The 22867-nt window shown below is 40.0% G+C and overlaps 1 protein-coding gene across 5 annotated transcripts; it reads right to left on the bottom strand.

The window, feature by feature from the left end:
* Nucleotides 1–303: 303 nt before the first annotated feature.
* chd4b (chromodomain helicase DNA binding protein 4b) lies at nt 304–22807 on the bottom strand. 5 transcript variants are annotated; one of them, XM_041987144.1, is made up of 40 exons: nt 22573–22806; nt 22085–22294; nt 21513–21637; nt 19869–20114; nt 19657–19772; nt 19453–19552; nt 19151–19352; nt 18900–19021; nt 18629–18752; nt 18269–18441; nt 17554–17799; nt 17095–17298; nt 16738–16949; nt 16278–16409; nt 16075–16174; nt 15749–15940; nt 15205–15405; nt 14870–15007; nt 14042–14163; nt 13773–13946; nt 13441–13582; nt 13102–13351; nt 12882–13006; nt 12693–12785; nt 12447–12588; nt 12061–12230; nt 11726–11915; nt 10592–10678; nt 9193–9284; nt 8882–9015; nt 8144–8288; nt 7858–8014; nt 7292–7377; nt 6963–7191; nt 5882–5938; nt 5498–5668; nt 5311–5419; nt 4566–4698; nt 4264–4459; nt 304–1493 (listed from the first exon to the last, which is right to left on the bottom strand). In XM_041987144.1, the coding sequence occupies exons 2-40, from the start codon at nt 22146–22148 to the stop codon at nt 1291–1293; spliced, it is 5904 nt and encodes a 1967-aa protein (XP_041843078.1). In that variant the 5' UTR covers nt 22149–22294; nt 22573–22806; the 3' UTR covers nt 304–1290. The 5 variants fall into 5 exon arrangements, 4 of the variants coding, with proteins under 4 accessions (XP_041843078.1, XP_041843080.1, XP_041843079.1 ...); XM_041987146.1 differs by having other exon boundaries at nt 11738–11915; XM_041987145.1 differs by having other exon boundaries at nt 18269–18438.
* Between the last annotated feature and the right edge of the window lie 60 nt (nt 22808–22867).

Genomic DNA, 22867 nt, shown 5'->3' with positions numbered 1-22867 from the left:
CATTCACACCATCCTAAGCTACTTTTATTACAACATAATATTTACCCAAGCAAGGATCATTGTTGGCTAGTTTTCTTAACACTACAAGAGTCCATACAACCGTTGATAACATTGTTAAAGCAGCAGGGTCCTCCTGTAGAGATCCAGGAGCAAAAAAAGACTAGACTAGAAATGTTTTTCTTTTAATATGTCACCCATTTGAACAAGACGAATGTCTGCCAAATTTCATGACAATCCACACTGCAGCTAAAAAACAAAAATAAAAATAATTATACAAAAACAGAGAAAGACAGAAGATTGAGGAACTGTTGACTTTTTATTGTAGTCAATAAAAACAACAATAAAAACAACAAGGTGGTGACAATAATAATATTTCATGATGCAGAACAACATAACAATAGACAGTAAGAAATTAAATAAGATTGCCATCATTCTCAAAACTGCCCCTTGTACCTTTGGAGCTATTTTGTTTGTGTATTTTAGGAAACTTCCCAGGGAGAAAATCTGTGATGCAGTTAGGAATGTCAAGGTGCTGGTTTGGGTGTGTGCATGAACAGCTGATCCTAGATCAGGTCACCGGACAGGGCAGGTAGAGGTTCAGACACAAGAAGAGGTAACAGATCAGACTGACCGATGCAAATGTGACAGTAACAGTTTATCAGTGGCAGTAGAGATACACATCAATACGCCCTGTTTCATACACACGCATCCAGGAAACACGCACACATTCTGTTGACACACACACATACAGGTGAAAATAATAAACATAAATGACTTCTAACAAAATGTTGGTCATTTCACGAGTTCCTAAAGGTAAAAATGAGCACAATTAAATCCCTTGAATTCATTGATAATCCAAAAGTCACTATAAAGCGCCAAAATACTCCAAACATGCTGCCTTTGCTCTGGTCTGTCCTCTGCTTCATATGTTACTTACACACATTTGACCGGGCTGTCAGGACAGGTCAGAGGAGCTGCCTGCAGTTCAGTGCTTACAACACAAGGGTTGAATCTGACCCCAGAAGGAGAAACGTTTGTATTCAGGCGTTCACAAAGAGAGAAATTACTCTTCTGTATAATCCCATTATTAATCTACAGTTGCAGTCTTTCCAAAACAAAGTCCAGCAGTACAGCTGATGCTCTTCTGAGTCCAGAGAGGAGTCGTCGGAGCAGAGCAAGGAGGACTAACCTGACTGTGCTATACATGGTGGTTGAGGGGGAGGACGTCTGCTACATGGCGGTGAGGTGAGCGACTAGCCTCAGTTGGTGAGAAATGTGCGAGGTAACTGGTCAGCGTTGCACCTGCAGCTGCTGTGAGGTCTGTGACTGGTTCTGAGACGTGACCTCCGGGCCCCTGCTGGCCAATCGGCTGAGGATGTTCCTTTCAGACATCTGCAGCCGCACGGCCACAGGGGGTATTCTGGCGATGGTTGCCGGGAGGCGAGTGACATCAGCTTTCATGTCGCTCAGCAGTTCCTCAAGCTGTTTGAGAACTAAAGACAACACAACAATGAGCAACTAAAGGTTTATAAATGGACATGAAACTTTTCTGATATAATCTAGATAAGTTCAACCTTGAAAGGTTAACTCTATATTTTGCACTGGAAACAGTACATTAAGCTCCTTCCTGTTATAGACCAATTACCTTCTACACTCAAATACATTTCGGTAACATTATACACTACAGTTTTTGACATTTAAAATGGTTCCGTTTTTTAAAATATATTTTCAGTAAACATACAGGCTTTCGCATAATCATTTCTCTTCTTGATCAAACCTAACTGGAGAAAAAAAAGAAGTTGGTGGTTGTTTCTGCCCACATTTCATCACAAGATCATTGTGATAACCACAGACTCGATATTAATTTGTCACAGAACGAAAGCTGTTAAACAGTTAAATAGCTGCAATCTCTAAAGTTTCTTGCTTAAAGTGCTCATGACATGATTTTAACTTCATGTTACTTTGCAACGCAATACTGCAACATGAGGTGGTACTGTACAGTTATAAGTCAAATAGGCTTGTTTTCATGCTTGAAAAGAACACCGCATCAGTGGCTCAAGCTCCCAACGAAAGAATGGGGTTTTTAACAATTTGCTGCCGGGACCCGGATTGGTTGACTCTGAGACTGTGCTCCATTGAGGTCCTTCAGAGTCGTTCTTCAGACAATTTCAGACTGGTCTAAAGAAAGGTGAGCAGAAAAGCTTTTTCTAATATAAGTTGTGCACACTGAAAATACTAAAACAAAAAATGTCTGATTAATGATGTACTCTGATCGATGAATTTCACTGAAATATTCCATAAATTGAATAATGTTATTTAACTGAAGTGAATGGTCTGAAACATGGTCACATGTAAAGGACTGACTGTAGAGCCCTGAACACTGCATGTGATCACATTTTATCTTCTTAGGCCGGGATACTGCCTCGTACAATGGGATGGGTTGACATGCATTGTAATTGGCCGGTTATCATAGACGTAAGCAGGCCACCTACTGCTCATGCAATAACTTAGGATGTGCTGTTCAATGTGTGTGAATGTTGAATAGAGAATCTAATGTAACAGACCTGACAACTGATGATTCTTAATTACGTCAGAGTTTTGCTTATCTATCAATATGTACTGGATGTTCTTAGCTGAACGACACACTGAGCCAGACGAGTTCTATTAAAACGCAAGTTTCAAACATTCATGTCAGAGCTAAAACAGCAGAAGTATTACAAGCTGAAGGCCCTTCCTGTCTCTCCTATGTAGGTTTTGTAACAAGAGCTGCATGGTATTTCATATCATGATGATGGCGTTGTATTTGTTTTTTCCTGTGGGGAAAAAATTAAAAATGTTGGATAAAAGAGCCAATCAAGATCAGGAAGTGGGCTACCAACTCCATAAACTGGGATGAGGGGGCATACATGCTCTCACACACCTGGGATTCCCTACTCCAGAGACCACCACACGGCAGGCGCCGTGGACGTCCCAGCGGATTGGAAAAGTTTACTAGGACGGCCACACCTCCCAAAAAAAAAACACGTCAGCAACGAATCAGCTGACTATTTTTTGTCTGAATAGAAGAAAGACCCTCAAGATCATTAAGAAGATCATTAAGATAAGAAGACAAAATGAAATCTTTGAGCTATTATCATCGAGAAAGACTTTTTGGTTACAAAACGTGGCAAAAAATGTCAAGATCTTGTCATGAGCACTTTAATGTGAGAGAAACTACTTTTAGCTTTAGCATTTATATCAGACATTTGTCAGTGGTAATGTTCATATTTAAATATGAAAAAGGCTTCATCCTTTTTCCTACTGCAGAAATACTACTGGTAAAGACCAAGGCTGCTGGGGGACCACTCATGATGGACGGAGCTTCTCAACTCTCCTCTCTCCTCTTTCACTGTCTGCATTTACAGTATCTCACATAAGTGAATACACCCCTCACATTCTTGCAAATATTTTAACATATCTTTTCATGAAACTACACTTTAGAAATGAAACTGACATACAGAATATCAAAGTTTAGTTTCCACAGTTTGATATTCTGCATAACAATGTTTAATTTCTATAGTGTTATCTCATGAAAATATATACTAAAATATTTGCAAAAACGTGAGGGGTGCACTCACTTATGTGAGATACTGTATGCGAATGTTGAACTCCATTAACTTTGGTCCTTCTTTCACTCTTTTAGTTTGCACTTTTTTTGCTGTCGTAGTTTGTAGTTTTCTACTGCCTTGCATCTTTTTCTGGGTGTCTTGTGACTCTGGAGTTGCATGGTTTTATTTCTTGCTGGAATTAAAAAAAAATGTGTAATGCAAAACTAAAGATGCAAGCAAATGTCTCCGGAACATACGCATAGAGGGCTGCAATGAGATGATTCATTTACAGGAGAACATGTGCACACCACACAGATCTCAAGGACAAGTTGTGCACACATGTTGAACTGGATGACTATGTGAGCGAACTTTCAGGAATGCAGGTTTAAAAGATGGATCAAAATAAACATAAATGTGTACACATCTTCGAAACAAAATGAAAATGTATGAAATGACCTTGCACAAGCTTTCGAACATGTACCCCAACAAGGTTTAAGTCCACCCAGAGTCATAGCAGAAAATCATGATTGGGTTAACACTAATTATTGACTAGTTTCTCAGCTTCTGTGCATTATTTATCAAATTGTTCCCCCTTTTTTAATTTTACTTTTCCTAATGACAAATAATATGTACATGAGAACCCTTTCTGTGTTCTTTTGATTTAGCATGTTTTTACCTTTATGAAGCACTGCATTAGCAGGCTTGTTTCCAGACATGGACTCCTTGCTGAGGTGCTGATGGGACTCGGCGAGACACTCTACCTCACTGAAGCGGGTGTTGAGGGCCATGGAGGGGTGAGCCGGGTCCTCAGTCATGTTCAGGTAAGCTGCCCTGCGCAGCTGTTCTTCAATCACTAACGCCTGCTCCAATAACTGCAGGAAAACACAGACCAGAAATAACAGTGAGATATGACCCCAAAAAAAAAAAAAAAAAACACATACAAACATAACAGTTGTGTACACATGCCCCTCATTTCACCTTGAACCTGCGGGCCAGAAACTTGTTCTTGATCTCCAAGAAGTTTCCTCTGCTCATCTCCCCTTTAAAGGGCTCATTGATGATGGCAAACCGCACATCATTCTGAACATCTTGCCATCGAGCATAGCCATGTCTGAGAATCATCATGGTCAAGAATAACAAGACTGCTGTCTGATCAGTTATCCACTAGCAGACAAGCTATCACTAGGAAACTTAACTGTGGACAATTCCTTTACTCCCTTTTAAAATAACATGCCTGATATAGATTACCAGCCAGAAGTTTGGACACACTTTCCCATTAAATCTAATGGGAGTGTGTTCAAACTTTTGACTGGTAGTGTACATTCCCAAGCTGATTTAAAGGATGAGTGTCAAAGCTGAGTCAGGCACATATTGATGAGGATGTGTTAGTTGACATAAAAAGCTAAAAATTAAATCCTTTTTCCATTGTTTTTGTTCACACCTTACTACATATTCACGACTGAAGATCTCTATTACTATTTTGCTGTGACTGTAAAAATGATTTCTTTACCAGTGTTTGACTGAAGTGTAACTTTTGTTTATGAACTTCACTAAGGTGTTGAGACCTTAGTTTTAGGTTTTCTCCCCCTTTTTCTTTAAAAGTTTTTATGCAAGGTCTTCAAGAAGCTCCTCTCAAACATCCTCTCATACATTAATCCTTGAGTTACAGAAAGAAAATTACCCATGAGAACTGAGTTAAACAATTGTCTGTTTGAAAGGATACTGTATGATTCCAGCCAACAGCCAGTAGTCATGGCGACGGTGCCAAATCTCAAAAGTCTTCTTAGTAACTGTGGCAGCTCTCTCTTCGTTCTGCCACAGAGAGTGAAGTTCTGGGAAGGAGGGCAGATGGGTCAAAATAGGCAGAAATGAAACAGAGAAAAAGAGAAGGGAAAGGAAGAGGTGTCCACCTGTGAATCCTCCGTCAGCAATGTTGAACATGAACCTCTGCTTGGTGGCTTTCTTCTTCTCTTCGCTGATGTTAACCACAGGTGCAGCTGTTCCTCCTTCCTTCGTGTTCTCGCCATTCTGCAGTCTGCCAGACTCTTCTGTTTTCACGTTGTCCTTCTCTTCTTTTTGCTCTGCCAGAAAAAAGTAACTTGAGTACAATGCAATGACAATTGTATATAATAAACATAAGCATTAGTAATGACAAAGCTGAGATAAAGTAAAGTAAATCTGCATTTGAAGTGTCAACAGGATCTTTAAAATAACATCCACCAAGTCAAAACCTATATAACCGTGTCATTGCTGTGTTTAGTGAGTGTGTTTGCGTGTTGAGTGTGTGTAAAAACCTTTTTTCTCCTCTGTGGGTGAGGTAATGTCCATCTTCTCATCTTTGCCCTCTTCAGCTAAAAGAACAGTTAAACACAGTTAAACACTAAAATGGTAAAAGAGAAAATTACTATCAGAATGATGTATTTGGGTTCACTGGCAGTATTTTCTTCCTCTCTTAACTGCATATATAACTGGATTTTTACAAATACATGATTGGAAAACCTGTTATGTTTATTATTACTCTGATCTGTTTGTGCAGTCAGTCTCCTTCTTTATGCATATCCACATAAAATATAAGCAAAGAATATAATGAACATGTCCTGGACCTAAGCTAGAGTATTTTTTATTTTCATTTTAATTAATTTGAACTCTTTGGGGGTTACTGTACTGTTTCTGTGCTGTTTTGTTTTTGTTTTGTTTTTTTTTAACTATTCCAAATTCAGAAACTAGCACGTCTTACTTTAGACCTTTAATGTCAGGCTGTCTTGTCTCTCAGAAAAGCTCTAATCTCATTTCCTCTATCTTTTTCATTTTCCATCTATCCAAATAAGTACATATGTTCTAGGGCTGTTTATGCTTGACTTAATGTCATAGTGTTAGCTAAAACAACGCTTCTATAGTATGATTGTTCCAGCTATGGCTAGACGTTAGGAACTCTTCATATAGCTCCTTGTGGTTGTACTGTAGGTGACAGCATGTCATAACTTGCAGAGTTACCGAAATAGATCCAAATACCTGACATGCTGTCTTTTCTACCCACAACTTCTTCAGCATCCACATTTGCTATCTTCAGCCATTACAGTGCTCACTATGTGTGCTCTATTACTGCAGCCATTAGCATGTACATGGAGCAGGCATGCAGGACAGTAAGAGTCCATTTGATTCACCAATGAGTACACAAAGCATAAATGAACAGCAGGGAACAACTTCACGTCTCTTCTTTAAAATATGCAAATATATCGCCCAGGCCAATGTAGCGATGATGGTGGTTTTTTCATATATTGCGTAGCCCTAATATGTTGATCATGCAAACACATATTTTGTGGCCTGGAATGTCAGATCATAGTTAAACAAAAGGAAATTCATCATTTATCTCACCTTTGGACTTGTCCTCTTCTAAATTAATCTTGCCCTCTAAGTCTTCACCCTTGTTGTTGGTAGAAATACCCTTTTCTACTGCTACTGAAGACTTTTCCACCTCGTCTTTATCTTCATTTTCCTTCTTAACTTCATCTCTTTCCTCATGTTTCTCCTCCTTCTCTACAGCTGAGTCTTCTTTCTTTTCAAGAACAGGGGATTTTTCAGACTCATCTGGGATTTCAATTATCTGTGAGAGAGGAGGTTATTTTTTTTATATAATTAATTAATATTACAATGGCTCCGCTGAATAGGTCAATAGCTGATATGAAGATAACATCAGAACATACCTCTGGATCATCTGCCTTCTTAGCTGCTTTACCATCCTCTCCCTCCTTTTTCATGTCTTCTTTGTCCTCTGTTTTAGACAAATCCTCTAGGATGGCGGAGGGGAAGAGATATAATATTTCTTTCTTTTGATGCTTGTGATTTGTCATAATCAACATCAACAATTTCATTTTCTTAATCTTAAAAAATGTCTCTGTAGGCCAGGAATGGGTTAATGTAGTTTTCCAATGACATCCACAAGGGGGCAGCAGTGTGACTAAAGCTCTTTTTAGGGTCAGGCAAACTAATGTATAACTACCAATATACCAGTAGAAGACAAAATAAAAAATGATCCTCACAACCTGTTGGGTTGTTTGGGAGCAACAACTTAATTTTATGTTTCATGATTATGCATGTCATTTGTCAAGGATAAAACATGCAGTTACTGAATCTCAAACAAAGCATAACTTAAGTACTTGTAATGTTATCTGCAGTCAGTTCATGTCTTGTTGATTAAAAAGTCATTATTAAAATATTTTTTTACATGTTAGTACCCAATATTGAAGTTAGTGTGTTTCCATGTGTTTACCTGGGATGGGAGTGTTGGGCTGTGTGTCTGCAGGGGTCCCAGTCGAAGGGGTTTTGGGGTCTTCACCTGCAGCCAAAGCTGCAGCCCTTTTGTTCTCCTCCAGCTCAGCCATCCAGGGCATCGACCACTGACCATTTACATGTTCGAACTCTTGCACCTGTTAATCAGTACTGTCTGTTAGTCCACCTCTCAGTCTGTGAGTAAACATCTGAAAGCTTTAAACCACACACTTACAAAGAAAAATATTCAGTAACTTTGCATTGGGAACTACCAGAAGGATAGATACCTTTTTCCTTATGAGTGACATCACACCAATGCGAGTAAGCACATGTTGCCGTGACAGGCCCTCACGTGGGACGCCATCAGCAAAAGTCTCAGCTCCATCAGCACCCGGCTCACAAAGGTGGCGCATAAACAGAGACACGTAGGCCCTGCAAAGGATGAGAGTGACACTTCTCAAATTTCTGAATGCACTAATTGACTACAAATTTCCCATTTGTTCTGAAACCTTTTTTATATTTATTTAATCCATTGGTACCAGACATCCCGTGGAAGGGACATGACAAAAAAATATGTATTTTACTCAGTCTGCCTTCCAAGTACCTAGACGTTATACACCATTGGATGATATAAACCATTACAGGCTGCAATCATAACTGTAGATTCAGTAAACACTTATTTCTGACCAGCTGCAAATGGAATTTATTTGAAGCCATACTGTACTCTAGTAGTCGATGATAATGCAACAAAAATAGTCCTGTTACATCAGAAAAGATCCTATAAAAGCAGTCTAGTAAAATAGTTTGTCCACAAGTCTTTTATCCATAAGAAAAACTGTTTAAGAAGAAATTTTAAGAATTTTAAAGGGTTAAATGACTGATCTCATGAAAATGTAATACTTCACAAGTTTTATAACATTAACAATATCCTTTTTTTTTTTATCAAAACCAGTAAAATGTGTGTAAGTCAGATATGTAACTGTATCAATAGTAACAGGACAAGAAGGACAGTATTAAACACTTACTTGAATTCTTTCTCAGATTTCCCTCGCAGGTCCCTGACCAGCCACTGGTTGGTGAAAGCATCCTGGGGTGGCATCCCATAACGCATAACTGCGTTCAAGAAAGCCTTCCTCTGCCGTGCATTGAAGCCCAACACCTGGCAGATCACGTCAGAGGTCAAAGCAAATTTAATCTTGCATTAAAACACAGATAAATCAAGCACTTTCATAATTTTCATTCTTTTTTGTTTTCTCCACAAAGATTTATTCTTCTGTTTTTTCCTAACATGTCCCAAAAGAGAAGAAGTGACTGGAAGGGACAGGAGAGAGCTTACCTCGATGTTCCCACCAACCCTGGCCAGAAGTGGAGGTAGAGGTTTGTCCCTGTCATTCCTCAGACCTTTACGATTTGGTCTGCGGGCATTTGCTATGAGGAAGGAACAAATCAGTCCATCTGAAATTAAAATACTTATTCCAAGAAACACAAAACGTGACATTGAAGGTTAAAAATTAAACCAATGATAAAATGCATGATGATGTGTGCTCTTATCGTCCGACAAATACTCTGTGAAGAATCCACTTACGGCTCATTGCTGATAGTTCTGAAGCTGTCCCTTTTCAAAATTCCCTCCACACTTTTACAACAACCACTTCTTAGGAAGGGCAGTGCTTTTAGAGAATTTAAAATTGGGATTGCAAAAAATGTTTCACCTTTCTTTAGTTTTGTTTTACTGTCACACTGCACTTTACTCAAGTGGACAATACTGCCTAAAAAACATCACAGAGTCACAACAACTGCTCACTAGGGGCAATATTTCCTTTATTCACCACTAACCAACAAGAAAGAACAGGAAAATCTGGCTCATAGATTGGTCAGGACGAAAAACGACTCATTAGCTGCAAGTAAACTCATGCAGTCTTGGGGTTTCTGTTTTTACTTTGGTTTTCAAACCTAATGCGGTTTTCACAAAAATCTGTCCAGTATGATCAGTAGGCGAGGCAGAGAGCTATCCAGCATATTGCGCTACAATGTGTCCAACCTCACTTCCTCCCCTTGCTTTACTGGATGGTCCGTTTGCTTTCACACTGCAAAAGAGCAGCACCAGGATTCACTTGCAAGTGAATGAAGATCGGCCAGTTTTTAAGCGGATCAGAGTCCCAGCACCAGAATGTAAATGTGCATTCACACCACTCCAAACGAACCGTGCTATCCGTGGAATGAACCAGGGTTTGTTTAAAGCACACCAAACATCACCAATGTGAATGTTTGTTAACTTGCAATTGCCAAGCTACGCTCTCAGCAAACAAAAATTGTGTAACAACACACTAATTCTGTGCTGGGTCTGGGACGGAGTTATGGAGACCAACTAGAACAACTAAAATGTTGTGACTGTCATGTTTAAAATTTCAGATTCAGCATAGTATCTATACAGGTGTGTAAATTAATTTTGTGCTATCATTCAATAATACTGGTCAGCAGGGAAGAGTGTTAATAAATACCAACTGTTGCTTCAAAGTGTGTTTTAAACTAAACTGGTGGCATTCAGACATTTATTTGTTCTTTTGTATTATGTTCTTTTTGTCATCTACATGAGCATAATTGTGAGGGTAAAATATGTCAAACATGTACAGGACGGGACAATGTCACAATGTAACTAAGATTTTATCAATTAAGCACACAAATTAACAAAGACTCCATCTCTAAGCACCAGTAATCAACACTTTGAGCTTTACCTTCAGTTCGTTCATCAAAGTCCTCATCACCCTCCTCTGAGGCCACAGAGTAATCTGACTGGTTGTCTGACTGATCCTCCTGCCAATCTAAGTAGAACAAAAAGCAATTATAAATAAAAACCTAATAATCTGAAACTGGTCAATATCCAATTGTGTTTTTTCCTGATGCTGACAAATTTAGTTTTAAAGCTTCAACTTCAGCATGCATGACACGGTTTAGACCAAGTCAACACAGGATATTAGGAGGCAGTATAGGCCACGTCATGCGTGGTTATGTAAACAAAACAGATATAGACAAAACTAGTCACCTCGCTAAGTGATTTTGTGAATATGCTGATTTACGTGCTACTAATATAAAAATAAAAACAGCTATAGTCTGCTGTTTATGATGTGCTGTAACTAAATACAGACATTTCCACAAACTCTCAGCTGTGCCCTCATATGACACTTTCCAGCAGTGAGAATACATCACCAGAACAGACTTTCATGGTGTAAAGTGCTTTTTGCTTTTTGTTAACAGAAAAAAACAAAAAATGTCAACACATTTTCCTGAAAATCTCCAGTGTTCACAAAGAAAAAGAGCTTAGAGTAAAATGGGAAACCTACGGTATGTTTAGCTTATTCTTTCATGTTAGCTGTATTGGTGATGATTTTTTTTCAGAGCTGGAAACAGCTGATTATTCATGTGATCATTCAGTTGTGAGTCAAACATTATCCGCCAAAGATGTTTCGTTCTACTCTTATAAATATCTATTGAAATTCACATCGGTAGAGAGTAAAAAAATTTTAAAATCTCTTTGGAAGATTTACCACATTTTGCCACTTACAGTAATGAATAGTCAAGTCAACTTAAGTCTGATCGTTTTCATAAAGAACAGCTTTTTTATAGCAGACCTTTAAGTTCCAATGAACCGTTTGAAGGTAATCTGAGATAAAAGAAAATGTATCATTTAAAACATCACAACTGAAATACTTTACACAGAATTATAGGCCACAACATTAAAATACAACTTCATGCAAGACAGCGTATCTCTAAACAAGTTAAACCAACGTCACACAAACACAAATCCACCAACAGCACTGCACAGCACACACACACAAGAAGAGGTTGCATTATATATGATTGTTCTGTACCCTGTCTTATACCTCGGTCCTCCTGGGAACCGTCATTATAGTTGACTGGTTTTCGAGTTCTTTTGCCTTTGCCCAGGTTTCGGGCGAGGTCTTCCTGCTGCTGCTCGTAGTGGTGACGGAGCAGCTTCTCCCAGTAGTCAGGATCAACGCTCTCCTCCTGCTTGATCACCTCACGTTCCACCTCCTCCTCCTTTAATGGAGAACAGAATTCATGTAAATAAAAAAACTTTAGGATGAACAAACAGAAAACCTGTGGATTCACTTTTAAGAAAACTATGACTACAAAAGAGATATAATTACCTGACAAAAAGCTAAAATACCACAATCAAATTTACCTCATCATCTTCATCTTTGACCACATACTGGGCCACCTTAAAAGAGCTGAGGTATTCGTTCATGCTCTGAAGCTCAGTGTCCTCCGTGGCATCCTGGTTTCTGTCAAGCAAACGTGAAATCGCCTGGTCATCGTAGTGGATCACACTGCTGTCATCCTCTTTGTTGTCCCCTGAAGGATTGTCAGTGAAAAAAGGACCAGAGAAGCAGAAGATTTAATCTCATCTGTGAAACTTGTATCATTAGAAATATGACTGTTATTCCAATTTACATTTACAAATAAAACAATCACTTTTCTAGTTTTGACCCCTTTTCTGATCCAAGGTAAGCGCTAAAGACAGAAATCAGTTTTTAAAAAGCATTTTGCAGGAAATTAAAATTGTCTCACCATCTCCAACTTCATCCTTGAACAGTTCTTCAGTCCCAAACTTAAGGATGTCATCAAGTTCCTGCTTTGACATGGAACCCGTTTTAGAGCCGAGGCCAGGTCTTACAACAAGATGAGTAAGCATCATCTTCTTCTTTGCCACCTGGAAGAAGAAGCAGGGGAAACACACAAAAGTAGTAAGCAAGTGATCATAAAATCCTGACATTGTTAATACAGTTGTAATAAGTGGTGTTTCTTTAAACAAACCTGTGTGATCCTCTCTTCAACAGAGGCTTTTGTAACAAAGCGATAAATCATCACTTTCCGGTTTTGGCCAATACGATGTGCTCTGCTGAATGCCTGTTAACCGCACGACCTCGTGAGCAATTATACATTTATACATATATAAACAAACATTATGACACATTTGTGAGGTTAAACCTGTGGTTGGCATACCTGGATGTCATTGTGGGGGTTCCAGTCAGAGTCATAAATAATGACTGTGTCAGCAGATGCAAGGTTAATGCCCAAGCCGCCAGCTCTGGTAGAGAGGAGGAAAGCAAACTGCTGAGCACCAGGAGCTGTTGGGATAAAGAGCAGATTTCAAATTAGACTAAACAAAAAAAATCATCTGTCCTAACAGGCTAAAACATACATATCTGAACAAACATCCCACCATTAAAACGATCAATGGCCTCCTGTCTCATGTTGCCAGTCACTCCTCCATCAATTCTCTCGTATTTGTATCCTTCGTTTTCCAGGAAGTCTTCCAACAGGTCAAGCATTTTTGTCATCTGGGAGAAAACCAAAACCCTGTGGCCTCCCTCCTTCAGCTTTTTCATCATCTTGTGAAGCAGCATCAGCTTCCCTGAAGCCTTGGTCAAAGCAGTGCCTTCATACATGCCATTTGGAAGTTTTGGTGCCTCCTGAAATTGGAATAATATTGCGGCATTAGATACAGTGAAAGATTAGATATAATTCCGTAATAAAACACTTCATAGCAAAGATAACCTACTGTGGCAGCAGCTGGAAAGAGGTAAGGGTGATTGCAGCACTTTTTCAGATCCATAACAACATTGAGAAGAGAGACTTGGTTTCCACCACCACGAGTGTTCAGTGCCTCAAAGTTGCGTGTTAGAATAAACTTATAGTATTTCCTGAGTAACAAGAAAGCAAACCAAAGCAGAGCAAATAAAACTCAGATTTACGGAACAAAGGAAAGTGTCTACATGAGCAGAAATCACTTAAAAGATCTGCTCATTTTAAAGAATGAATAATGATGAAACACATATTGATCAACACTGGTTTACTTTAGGAGCCACAGCTACACATTTTGGTATGACCTACTTCTGCATGGGGCTCAGCTCCACTCGGACAATGAGTTCTGTCTTTGAAGGCATGTGTTTGAAGACATCTGCCTTCAGCCTTCTGAGCATGTGTGGTCCTAGCATGTCATGAAGTTTCTTAATCTGGTCCTCTTTAGCAATGTCTGCAAATTCCTCCAGGAACCCTTCCAGGTTACTGCAGAAAATAAATAAGAAATCAACAAAGTTGTTGTGGTTGCATCTACAAAAGCAGTCATGTCTGCTGTGGACACAATGTACGCAGCTACTGACTTGAATCTCTCTGGAGTCAAGAAGTTCAACAAATGAAAAAGCTCTTCCAGGTTGTTCTGAAGAGGAGTACCAGTCAGCAGCAGCTTGTGTTGCAGTGAGTAGTTGTTCAACACTCGGAAGAACTACAAAGAGGCAGAGAAAGGTGGAAAAAAGTCATTACAATAAATATTAGACACTGGGTACATTGATAATAAGCGAAACAGCAGCATAAAGGAGTTAAGGCTGTGACATACTTCACGAGAAGCGGGAACTTTTTTTTGTTATGGAGGCAGCAAGAACAAAATGACATCATTTTGCTCTCGCAGACGTGAATGAGGACATCTTACGGATGTTCTCGACATATCAGCCGAGTCGAACTTTCTTCTCGTGGGGGTCTGAGAAGTATTGTGTCATTGGTCGGACATTCGGGGTAGACGTTGTTAACGTGGGACACAATGAAGCGGAAAGTTGTGGTTTCCGCATTTCCCCTGATGTGAGGTTGAACGGATGGTTTTAATGAACAGCTGATCGAGGTGGTGAGAAAAGTCCGTGAATGCGTACAAACGTGGGATTTAAAGACACGGACACCACCGCATGCACAACCCCGCCTTGCCACGGACAAAGTTTCTCATTAAATATGAAAAACCTGGTCAGCTGTTCACTGCACATAAAAAACACAGATATCCCTCCTGCAGTTCTCCCCACCCAGTCGCATACAAAGCTTCTCGTAAAGTATGAAATCACTGGACCAACACAAACTTTTTTCTTGTTTTTGTGGCCTCAAGAACAAGAAAAAAAGTTCTGGCTTCTCTTGGAGTATGTATCAAGCTGTTTTTTGTTTTTTTTTACCTTGGATTGGTTGTTTTTGAGTCTGTGTGCTTCATCAACAACCAGACAAGCCCATTCAATGGAGCCCAGCACAGCCTGGTCAATGGTGATCAACTCATAGGACGTAAGCAGAACATGGAACTTGACTGGTGAGTCTTTCTGTAAGAGAAAGACGGGCCTCAGTCACATTTCCAAACCAAGTAAGATTTGGCGGCACCATTATGTAAAGTAGTAATCTTTCTGAACTGCTAATTAACGCAGCTAAGGAACAATCTAACAACAATCTGATAGCTGCTTTCTTCTAATGATTTCTTAAAAGGTCCATTTTGCTTTGATAATTTTTATCTATTTCCTACCTTCATCTTTGAGGCCTTTTTTCCTCCTCTGATGGCATTTCCCTCAAAGGAGAATTCGTTCTCTCTAATAACAGCTCTGCTGTCTTTGTCACCAACATAAGTGACCACATACATGTCAGGTGCCCACATCTCAAACTCTCTCTCCCAGTTAATGATGGTGGACAGAGGAGCGCTGACCAGGAATGGACCTTTGGAGTGACCCTGTGGCAATGGAGGAGATTTTTTTAAATCACAATTGAGATGAATGATGTTGCAGATTTACAACTGAAATAAATAATCTGAAATGACTATTTGTTTTGTCCTGCCTTTAGGATAGAGTTCCTTACTTAGAACTCATCCCCTTTACTGGACAAAGTTAGTGTATGTCACATGTCTGAAACCCCAACCACCAACACTGACTGACAGGGGAGGACAGACTGGACAAAACAACTGCAAAAAATATATTTCATTTTGCTGCCATACATATGTATGATTATAAATCAGATCTGGTTAATCATACACTTTAAATGACAAAAAAAAAAAGCTTGCAACTTGAGTTTCTCACCTCCTTATATAATGAGTAGAGGAAGACTGCAGTCTGAACAGTTTTGCCTAAACCCATCTCGTCAGCAAGGATAGTATCTGTTGCCTGAGCCCAAGAAAACCTCAGCCAGTTCAACCCCTCCAGCTGGTAGGGATGCAAGGTCCCTCCTGTACTGTCTAGATAGTCAGGCTGCCGATCAAACTTACTGGTGGGCTGTAAGGATGAAAACAAGAAAATATTGGATACACATCAGCCCTACTATTGTTCAGTCAACAGTATCACTTTATTTGGAACAGTTAAATTAAGACATAATTTCAATTCCCAAAACCAAATTCAGTCATACTCACATCTATGACTGGATTAGCAGGTGGACGCTCTGCCTTTTTGACTTTGACTGGCTTCTTGAGCTTCTTTCCAGGCCGGCCCTCCTCACCCATCATTAGCTCTCTAACAAGAACATTTACAATAATAAAATTCACTAAACCAACCTGCATAACATTTGCTAAATTTGAGCAAAAGGCAACAGAACACACCCTGAACTATTCCATACCTGTGATTCCAGTAAGTCTGTTTGTAGGTGTCGAACTCAGGAATGTCCATGTCTTCACTCTCCCAGGTTGACTGGTCATATGGAAGATCTCTCCATTTAATCAGATAATGTACGTTGTTCTTCTTATCAACACTAACATGATAATGATGTAAAACAAAGGTGGAGTTATTATAAAACAGTGTTGGTGTATATTAGTGTATTTGTTTCCTGAGTGTGTTCTGTTATAGTGTTATTTGAACACTTTCAATTTGTTCTTTAGTATCATTTTGGCATTTTTAGTAATGAAAGTCAAAAAATGTTTAAGTCAGAGCAGCAATGCCTATCAAAACTAAGTCAAATCAATTTAAAAATATGGATTGAAAAATGTTAAATACACTATTTCACTTAGGTCCAACAATGCAAATTGAAAATTCTTTCTTATTTTATTTCATGCTTTGTCCCTGCATTGCATGTCTCCTACCTGTGGTTAAGGACGCGGTGGATCATCAGCCACTCCATCTTGATTCCAAAGCGTAAAAACTCCTCTTCCATGTGGACAAAGAGAGGGTCTTTGTGCTTCCTCTTGGTGCTCTTGTCATCGTCACCCTCTCCTCCAAAGTCTACAGGTGGTGGTTCATCCATGTCTGTCTTCCTCTGATAGTTACGGAACATCACCTGGCAATTCAGCTCCAACTGGGTAAGGGCAACAGAAGGATGCAGAGTACTGAGCATGTTTCTCACAAACAACGAAGGAGCAAGAAAATCTGTGATGCATGTTTGAGAGTAAGAACAAAAATATTATCATCAATAAGTGAAATGATGTCACAGAGTACAGTACCTGTAGCTCCTTCACCCAGGAGCAGTGCCAGTAGGACATATTGCACCATTTCACAAAGAACTCCCTCTCTCGGCGCCCAACCATTGGAGGGGGATCAGGTGCGTCAGCAGGCAGGTCAGCAGGCCGAGGGACAGGCATGGGTGCGGGTGGATCCCCCCAGCGCCATGTTAAAACCTTCTGCACTTTGCCTTTCATCGGTGGACACTGTTAGAAAGTTATAATAAATAAATCAAGAGAGGCTTTAAAGAAAGTCAACATGCAACAGATTTATAATACTGGTTGTAAAATAATAATTATGGTGAAATGAGCTAATTAGACACTGTAACAGTTTATTAAAAGACATGGGAAACTTTTCTCCATTAAGACAAAGGGCTCTATAGCAGAAAATGGAATTTGCAATCCACATGCACACACACGTGAGCATGCGCTGACTCTGATGTGCCAGTGCACAGTGCTCACCTTGCAACGGGGGCAGATCCACTCTCCATTGGGGATCTCAGGGAGAGGAGGGTTGAGGCAGTGGATGTGGTAGGAGGAGGGGCAGGTGTCACAGCAAAGCAGCTCTCCGCCGTCCTTACACACACGGCAAAACTCAATGTGATGATCATCTTCCTCCTCCAGCCCATCATCTCTCCTGTCGTCGTCATCTTCCCCTTCAGCTTCGGACAGATCATCTCTTGCCTCCCACTGAATTCCCTCCTTCTCCTAGTAGCAGAATCACAGACAGAAGGAGGAGGTGTTTGTGCAGAGAAGGGGGGGGCAGACAGGGAGGAAGGTATGCGGAACAGAATGAAAGTAAAGAGGGGGGAGGATTGAGGAGCAAGCAAAAAGGGGGTTGGAGTGTGGATTTCATGTGTGGAGTCAGAGGAGGGAGTAAAAGAGGAGGGACATGAGAAAATGGAGGTTGGGGGAGTCAGATGAATGGTGACGAATAAAAGGATAGACAGGGTGGGGTGTGAGGGGCAACAGAGAACAAAGAAAAAAAGAGAACACAAAAACTAGTCAAAATTACTCCCGGGAAAAGTCAATTTTCCAACAATCACTCCGATTAGTGCCACTTTCTGGGAATCCACTTCTGCACAAATACATTTACAAGTACAGTTCTTTCCCTGCCGTTTCACACTTTCATAATCAGATACTGAAGTCCTGCACGTTTCAGAGGATAGGTACTCACACAGTGTGGACAACTCCACTTGCCCTCAGGTGCCTTCTCCATGTCAGGGTCCAGACAGACCATGTGATAAGCTCTGGGACAGGTGTCACACAAAATTATTTCTCCTCCCTGCTGGCACACCTCACAGTAGTCCTGGTGGTCAGTCTCATAGCCATCTCCATCTTCTGTTTCTACTAAAAAAAGACAGTGATGGAAAAGTAGCAAAGGAAATTAGCTCAGAGAAAAACAGCCCTCACTTTTGCCTTGACTATGATCTTTTTCAGCAAAGTAAAACCTCTGTTATGCTTTTTTTTTTTTTTTAATCAAGCATAGAAATGCAGATAACAGACATTTTATCAAAGTTTAAACTCTGTTGCCAACCTTTCTTCTTTTTCTTTGCACTCTTAGCCTTCTTCTTAGGTCGGCTGCTGCGACTGGAGCCATCTGACACTGAGAAATTCCCGTCATCAAAGTCACTATCAGCATCAAGTTCATCTTCATCGCTCTAATCAAGTGACATGGAGAAGGAAAATAATTAAAATTAACCACTTTATTACGATATAGTGCATCATCAATCGTGAGATACTACTGATTAGATAAGCCAAAAGAATGTAAGTCCACAATCAAATGAATGACAAGAATAATATCTCACAGAGGAGCGCTTCCTTTTGCTATTTAGGCCCCCTAGTTTGATTTTCAGTGGAGCCACCTTCTTGGGTTTCTGTTTAGGAGCAGGCTTAGGTGTAGGTTTTGACCTCCTACGAGCATTCGGACCTGAGAACACAGTAAAAAAAAATGCATTTTAAATATAGAGTCAATCTTAAATCTAGATTGAAAAAATACAATACAGTATAAATTATATTATGTTAAATTGGGAAATATATGTTTCTTATCCTTCTTTACCTTTTCCTTCTTTGGTTTTGGCTTTTCGGAGTGGAGGTGCTGGAGGTGCGGCAGGTGTTAGAGCAGCAGCAGGAGGAGGAGGAGCAGGAGCAGATGCAGGGGAAGCAGTCTCTGCCCCTCCATCAGTCCCTGAAACCACCATGTTCTCCACAGCTGCAGCTACATTAGCAGCTGCCAGGGCTGCATTTGCAGTGGCACAACCCTAAGAGATATAATACAGAGGGTGAAATTCAAATGTCAAACACATGAGTGTTAAACATTATAGAAGAACTAATTTTGGTTACAACTCTGATTTGCATTACCTTTAAAGGGTTATTTGTGCTGAATTCTCGCCATTTAGCCATCATTAAAGTCATCATCTTGGACACTGCAATTTTAGGGTTTTTTGCTGCAATTAAAGGCCTACAAAAAACAGTAGAAAAGAATTACAGGTGCTCTTCATAATTCATGATTAAAGATTTAATAGACAATTACATCAATGTCTAATTGTAAAGGAGTTTACTCACCTAACAAATTGGCTGAATGCCTTGTAGTTTGTAAGGGAGCTGTAGTCTTCCTGAGTAAAGACATGGTCAATGTCTTTCATGCCCCAGGCTTCTAGCAGCTGGGTGGAGCTTTTAGGCTATGACGGGAGGAGGGACGTTAAAAGAAAATCTGAATTACACACTACGTCCACAGAAACGAACTATACTATGCACGACTCCCTCTAAATCTTTACCTGGCAATCATCTTCATCGTCATCGTCATCATCTGGGTCTGGATCTTTACGTTTGCTCTTTGAAGTTCCTTTCTCTCCTGCCCCACCTCCTTTCTTTTTGTCTTTGGCAGAGCTTGAGCGTTTCTTCTTTTTCCTCCCAGGGGCATAATCACTTCCTTCACTCTCTGACCGCATGCCTCCCTCATCTGCATCCCTCTCCACTGCCTCCAGTCCAATGATTTGCTCTGGGGAGCTGACTGGCAACTCCTACAAGATAAAGGACCACTTTGCTAATTACACAAAGACATTGGTGCTTACAAGGTTTTATTAATTGGAAATTAAGAATACATTCTTTGTATTTTGCCTCTTGTCTCTTGTAAAGGTTATGTTTTGTTATTAGGTTGAGAAATGAAGAGTTATTATATTCAACTGCACTAGTCCAAGCCTAACTAATTTCAGATTAAGCTTAAATAGTCACTTAATTAAAGTCATTTTTAATAAAATTCAGGCTATACCTATATTTTAAAATCAGATTTCAAAGTATCAAATCAAATAATTTGGTGCTTTGGTTTATTTATTAACTAAATGTGGCTAGGTTTTGGGCACTCATTAAACAAAACAAGCACTCCAACGATGCTGGCTTAGGCTCTGACAAATTTTTAATTTCCTATTTGCCAGATCATCAACATATTCTAAACACAAAAAAAGTAAATTAATTGATTTATCAGCCATTGGGTTTTTGTGGATAGGGTTGAGTCCCACAGATGCCATCATATCCTACATTTTTTTTTTAAAAAAAAGCCTGCTGTTGTTTTATTGGGAGATGCTATAACTGTGAGTGTCTGGTCTACAAACTGATAAGGTAGGAGGCTAGTGCCAAAGAAGCATCCATGTAAATCTCAGGATGAGGATTTTCCCAGAGGAACATTACAGCACAGAAATAAGCAGTGCTACTCACTTGACTAGAAAGTGTTTACTACAAACATAATTAATCATTATTTAACTAAAAAAATGCATCACTCTGGAATGTTTTGAATTATAAGGGAACAAATCATCAATAATTTGTCGCATAAAAAGCCCCTATCTGTTATAGGATTTCTTCTAGTGTGTTGATTTTAGAAAACACGAGGCAAAATTTCACACCCCCATCTATTTCAGTGACGCTATGATGGAGCTTGTTGACAGGCTACTGCAAATCATTATCAAACAGAATATAGGTTATCCCACACACCTACCCTGGTAAAACAGGCCCAAAACGGGTGAACTTCTTGAACAACTTCAAAAGTCTTAATTATTGTGCCAAATTTTGTTTATACCTGCTTATATTGTTGCCTTATAGTAGTAATACTGTGGTACCCCTTGTCATAACAAAAAGCATTTTCTTTCCCCCTTTACTCCACCAGGAAAAAGAATAATTTTCAAATCTTAATTATACTAACTTCCTATTTCTATTATAATAATTTTTTCAGCGCACCAATAGGGAAAGACGTCTGTAATTATTATTATGCAATATTGGTTGCATAGTAACAATTAGTCCCTTGACAGCTTCAACAAAAAGGTTACTAAAATCAGATATGCCACTGATCTTATAAAATTGGTTCCTTAAGCAACTGATTTAAAAAAACTATCTGTAGCGGCAAAACTTGGACAGGACAGCAAACTCACCTCTCTGATGGGTCTCTGCCTCTTGCTGCTCCTGCTCTCGCGGTTGCTCTTCTTCGCTTTCTTCTTCTTCTTCGACTTGGGTACCTCGTCTACGTCAGAGACAGCATCCTCCGGCTCGTCCTCATCTGCCGTAGACACGCTTGCATTAGTGAGTGTACACGCGGACAGTTAGCACCGCGTTGCAGGCCGAAGGGAAAAAACAGGAGACCGCGCACTGACACGACTGGCAAACGTCCGTGCACACGCGCACACATGCACAACGTGAATGCCACAGCAGCTCAGGTTGAAACTTAAAACTGGTTTCTTGTCGTTGAAACTTTGACAGTTCACGCCCACACTTGTGAGGACACTCTAATGGTCCGCGGTATACACGGGATTCACAAAATAAAAAAGATAACTCGAAACACTTGCTTACCAAGTTAGCTAACTAATCTATCATGGCGAGTGACGGACGACCCGAGCCGACTACTCCTGGTTAGCTCCAGCTAACGTTAGCATCGCGTTGAAGGCGAGCTCAAGTTACATAGCTGGACCTTCTTCGGGAGCGGAAAAAGAAAGAAATGCGAGCTTACCGTGAATAAGTGTATGCTGCTCTGCGGCTCCAAAGTCTTCCCTCTCATCCTCGCTGCACGACATTTTCCCTACGTTTTAATTTTACTCCTTGCAGGTCGAATTAATCCCTACTAAACCTTGCTCCTCGGCTGGCGAGGGAGGAGGGAAAATGACGTGGGACTGGTGGAGAATGGACCGGGGGTGTCCAGGAAGGGAGGGGGTGGTGTGAGCTGGAAAAATAAATAATGATAAATAGCACAGGTTGATAGATTGCTCATTTGTTATTATTTACAGAACATGTAATTGTCCACCTGTCTGCTCAAACAAGTTGAATAAAAACATGATTATCTCTGCTTGGACATGATGTTGCTGATTTTCAGGTATACTGTACACAAGGTTGAATGAACTTAAGTGTGACATCTATCGATAGTTTCAAAATAAAGAAAAAAATCGCACTGTCGAGTTAAATCTGTTCATCAAAGAAAAGTTAAAGCGTAGAAATCCCTACCTTCACACGCTGGAAACTTGCTGTAGTGTGCGTGTAGTCCCGGCTCGAGGTGTTCTCTTTTTCGGTGAAAGAATTGATACCAATTAGGCTGTTTGAGTATCAGTTGTTGTCATTTGGTATTCATTGACAAAGCCCAGTGGGATATTTCTTGTTTTTTTGTTTGTTTTTTTTTTTAAAGAAAACAGCAGTCACTGAGCCAAAACACGCGGCTCCGTCCCCCCTCTTCTCTCTCTCCAACCTTACAGGCAACGCTTAGCTAACGTCCTCACAAACACACAAAGGGGGCAGACATCCC

Source organism: Melanotaenia boesemani, chromosome 6 (genome assembly GCF_017639745.1).
Source record: "Melanotaenia boesemani isolate fMelBoe1 chromosome 6, fMelBoe1.pri, whole genome shotgun sequence".
Lineage (NCBI taxonomy): Eukaryota > Metazoa > Chordata > Actinopteri > Atheriniformes > Melanotaeniidae > Melanotaenia > Melanotaenia boesemani.
Note: the sequence above shows the minus strand (reverse complement) of the source record. Positions and strands in the feature narration are given on the sequence as shown.

Bases quoted from the DNA above. Each gene is read 5' to 3' on its own strand.
- chd4b (XM_041987144.1), bottom strand. From the start codon at position 22,148: ATGTCGTGCAGCGAGGATGAGAGGGAAGACTTTGGAGCCGCAGAGCAG. The intron at 16,410-16,737 runs GTAGGAGACATG...TTATCATGTTAG, and splicing joins CACCGCGTCCTTAACCACAG to TGTTGATAAGAAGAACAACG. The intron at 12,786-12,881 runs GTATGCCAACCA...TGCGGTTAACAG, and splicing joins ACCCCCACAATGACATCCAG to GCATTCAGCAGAGCACATCG.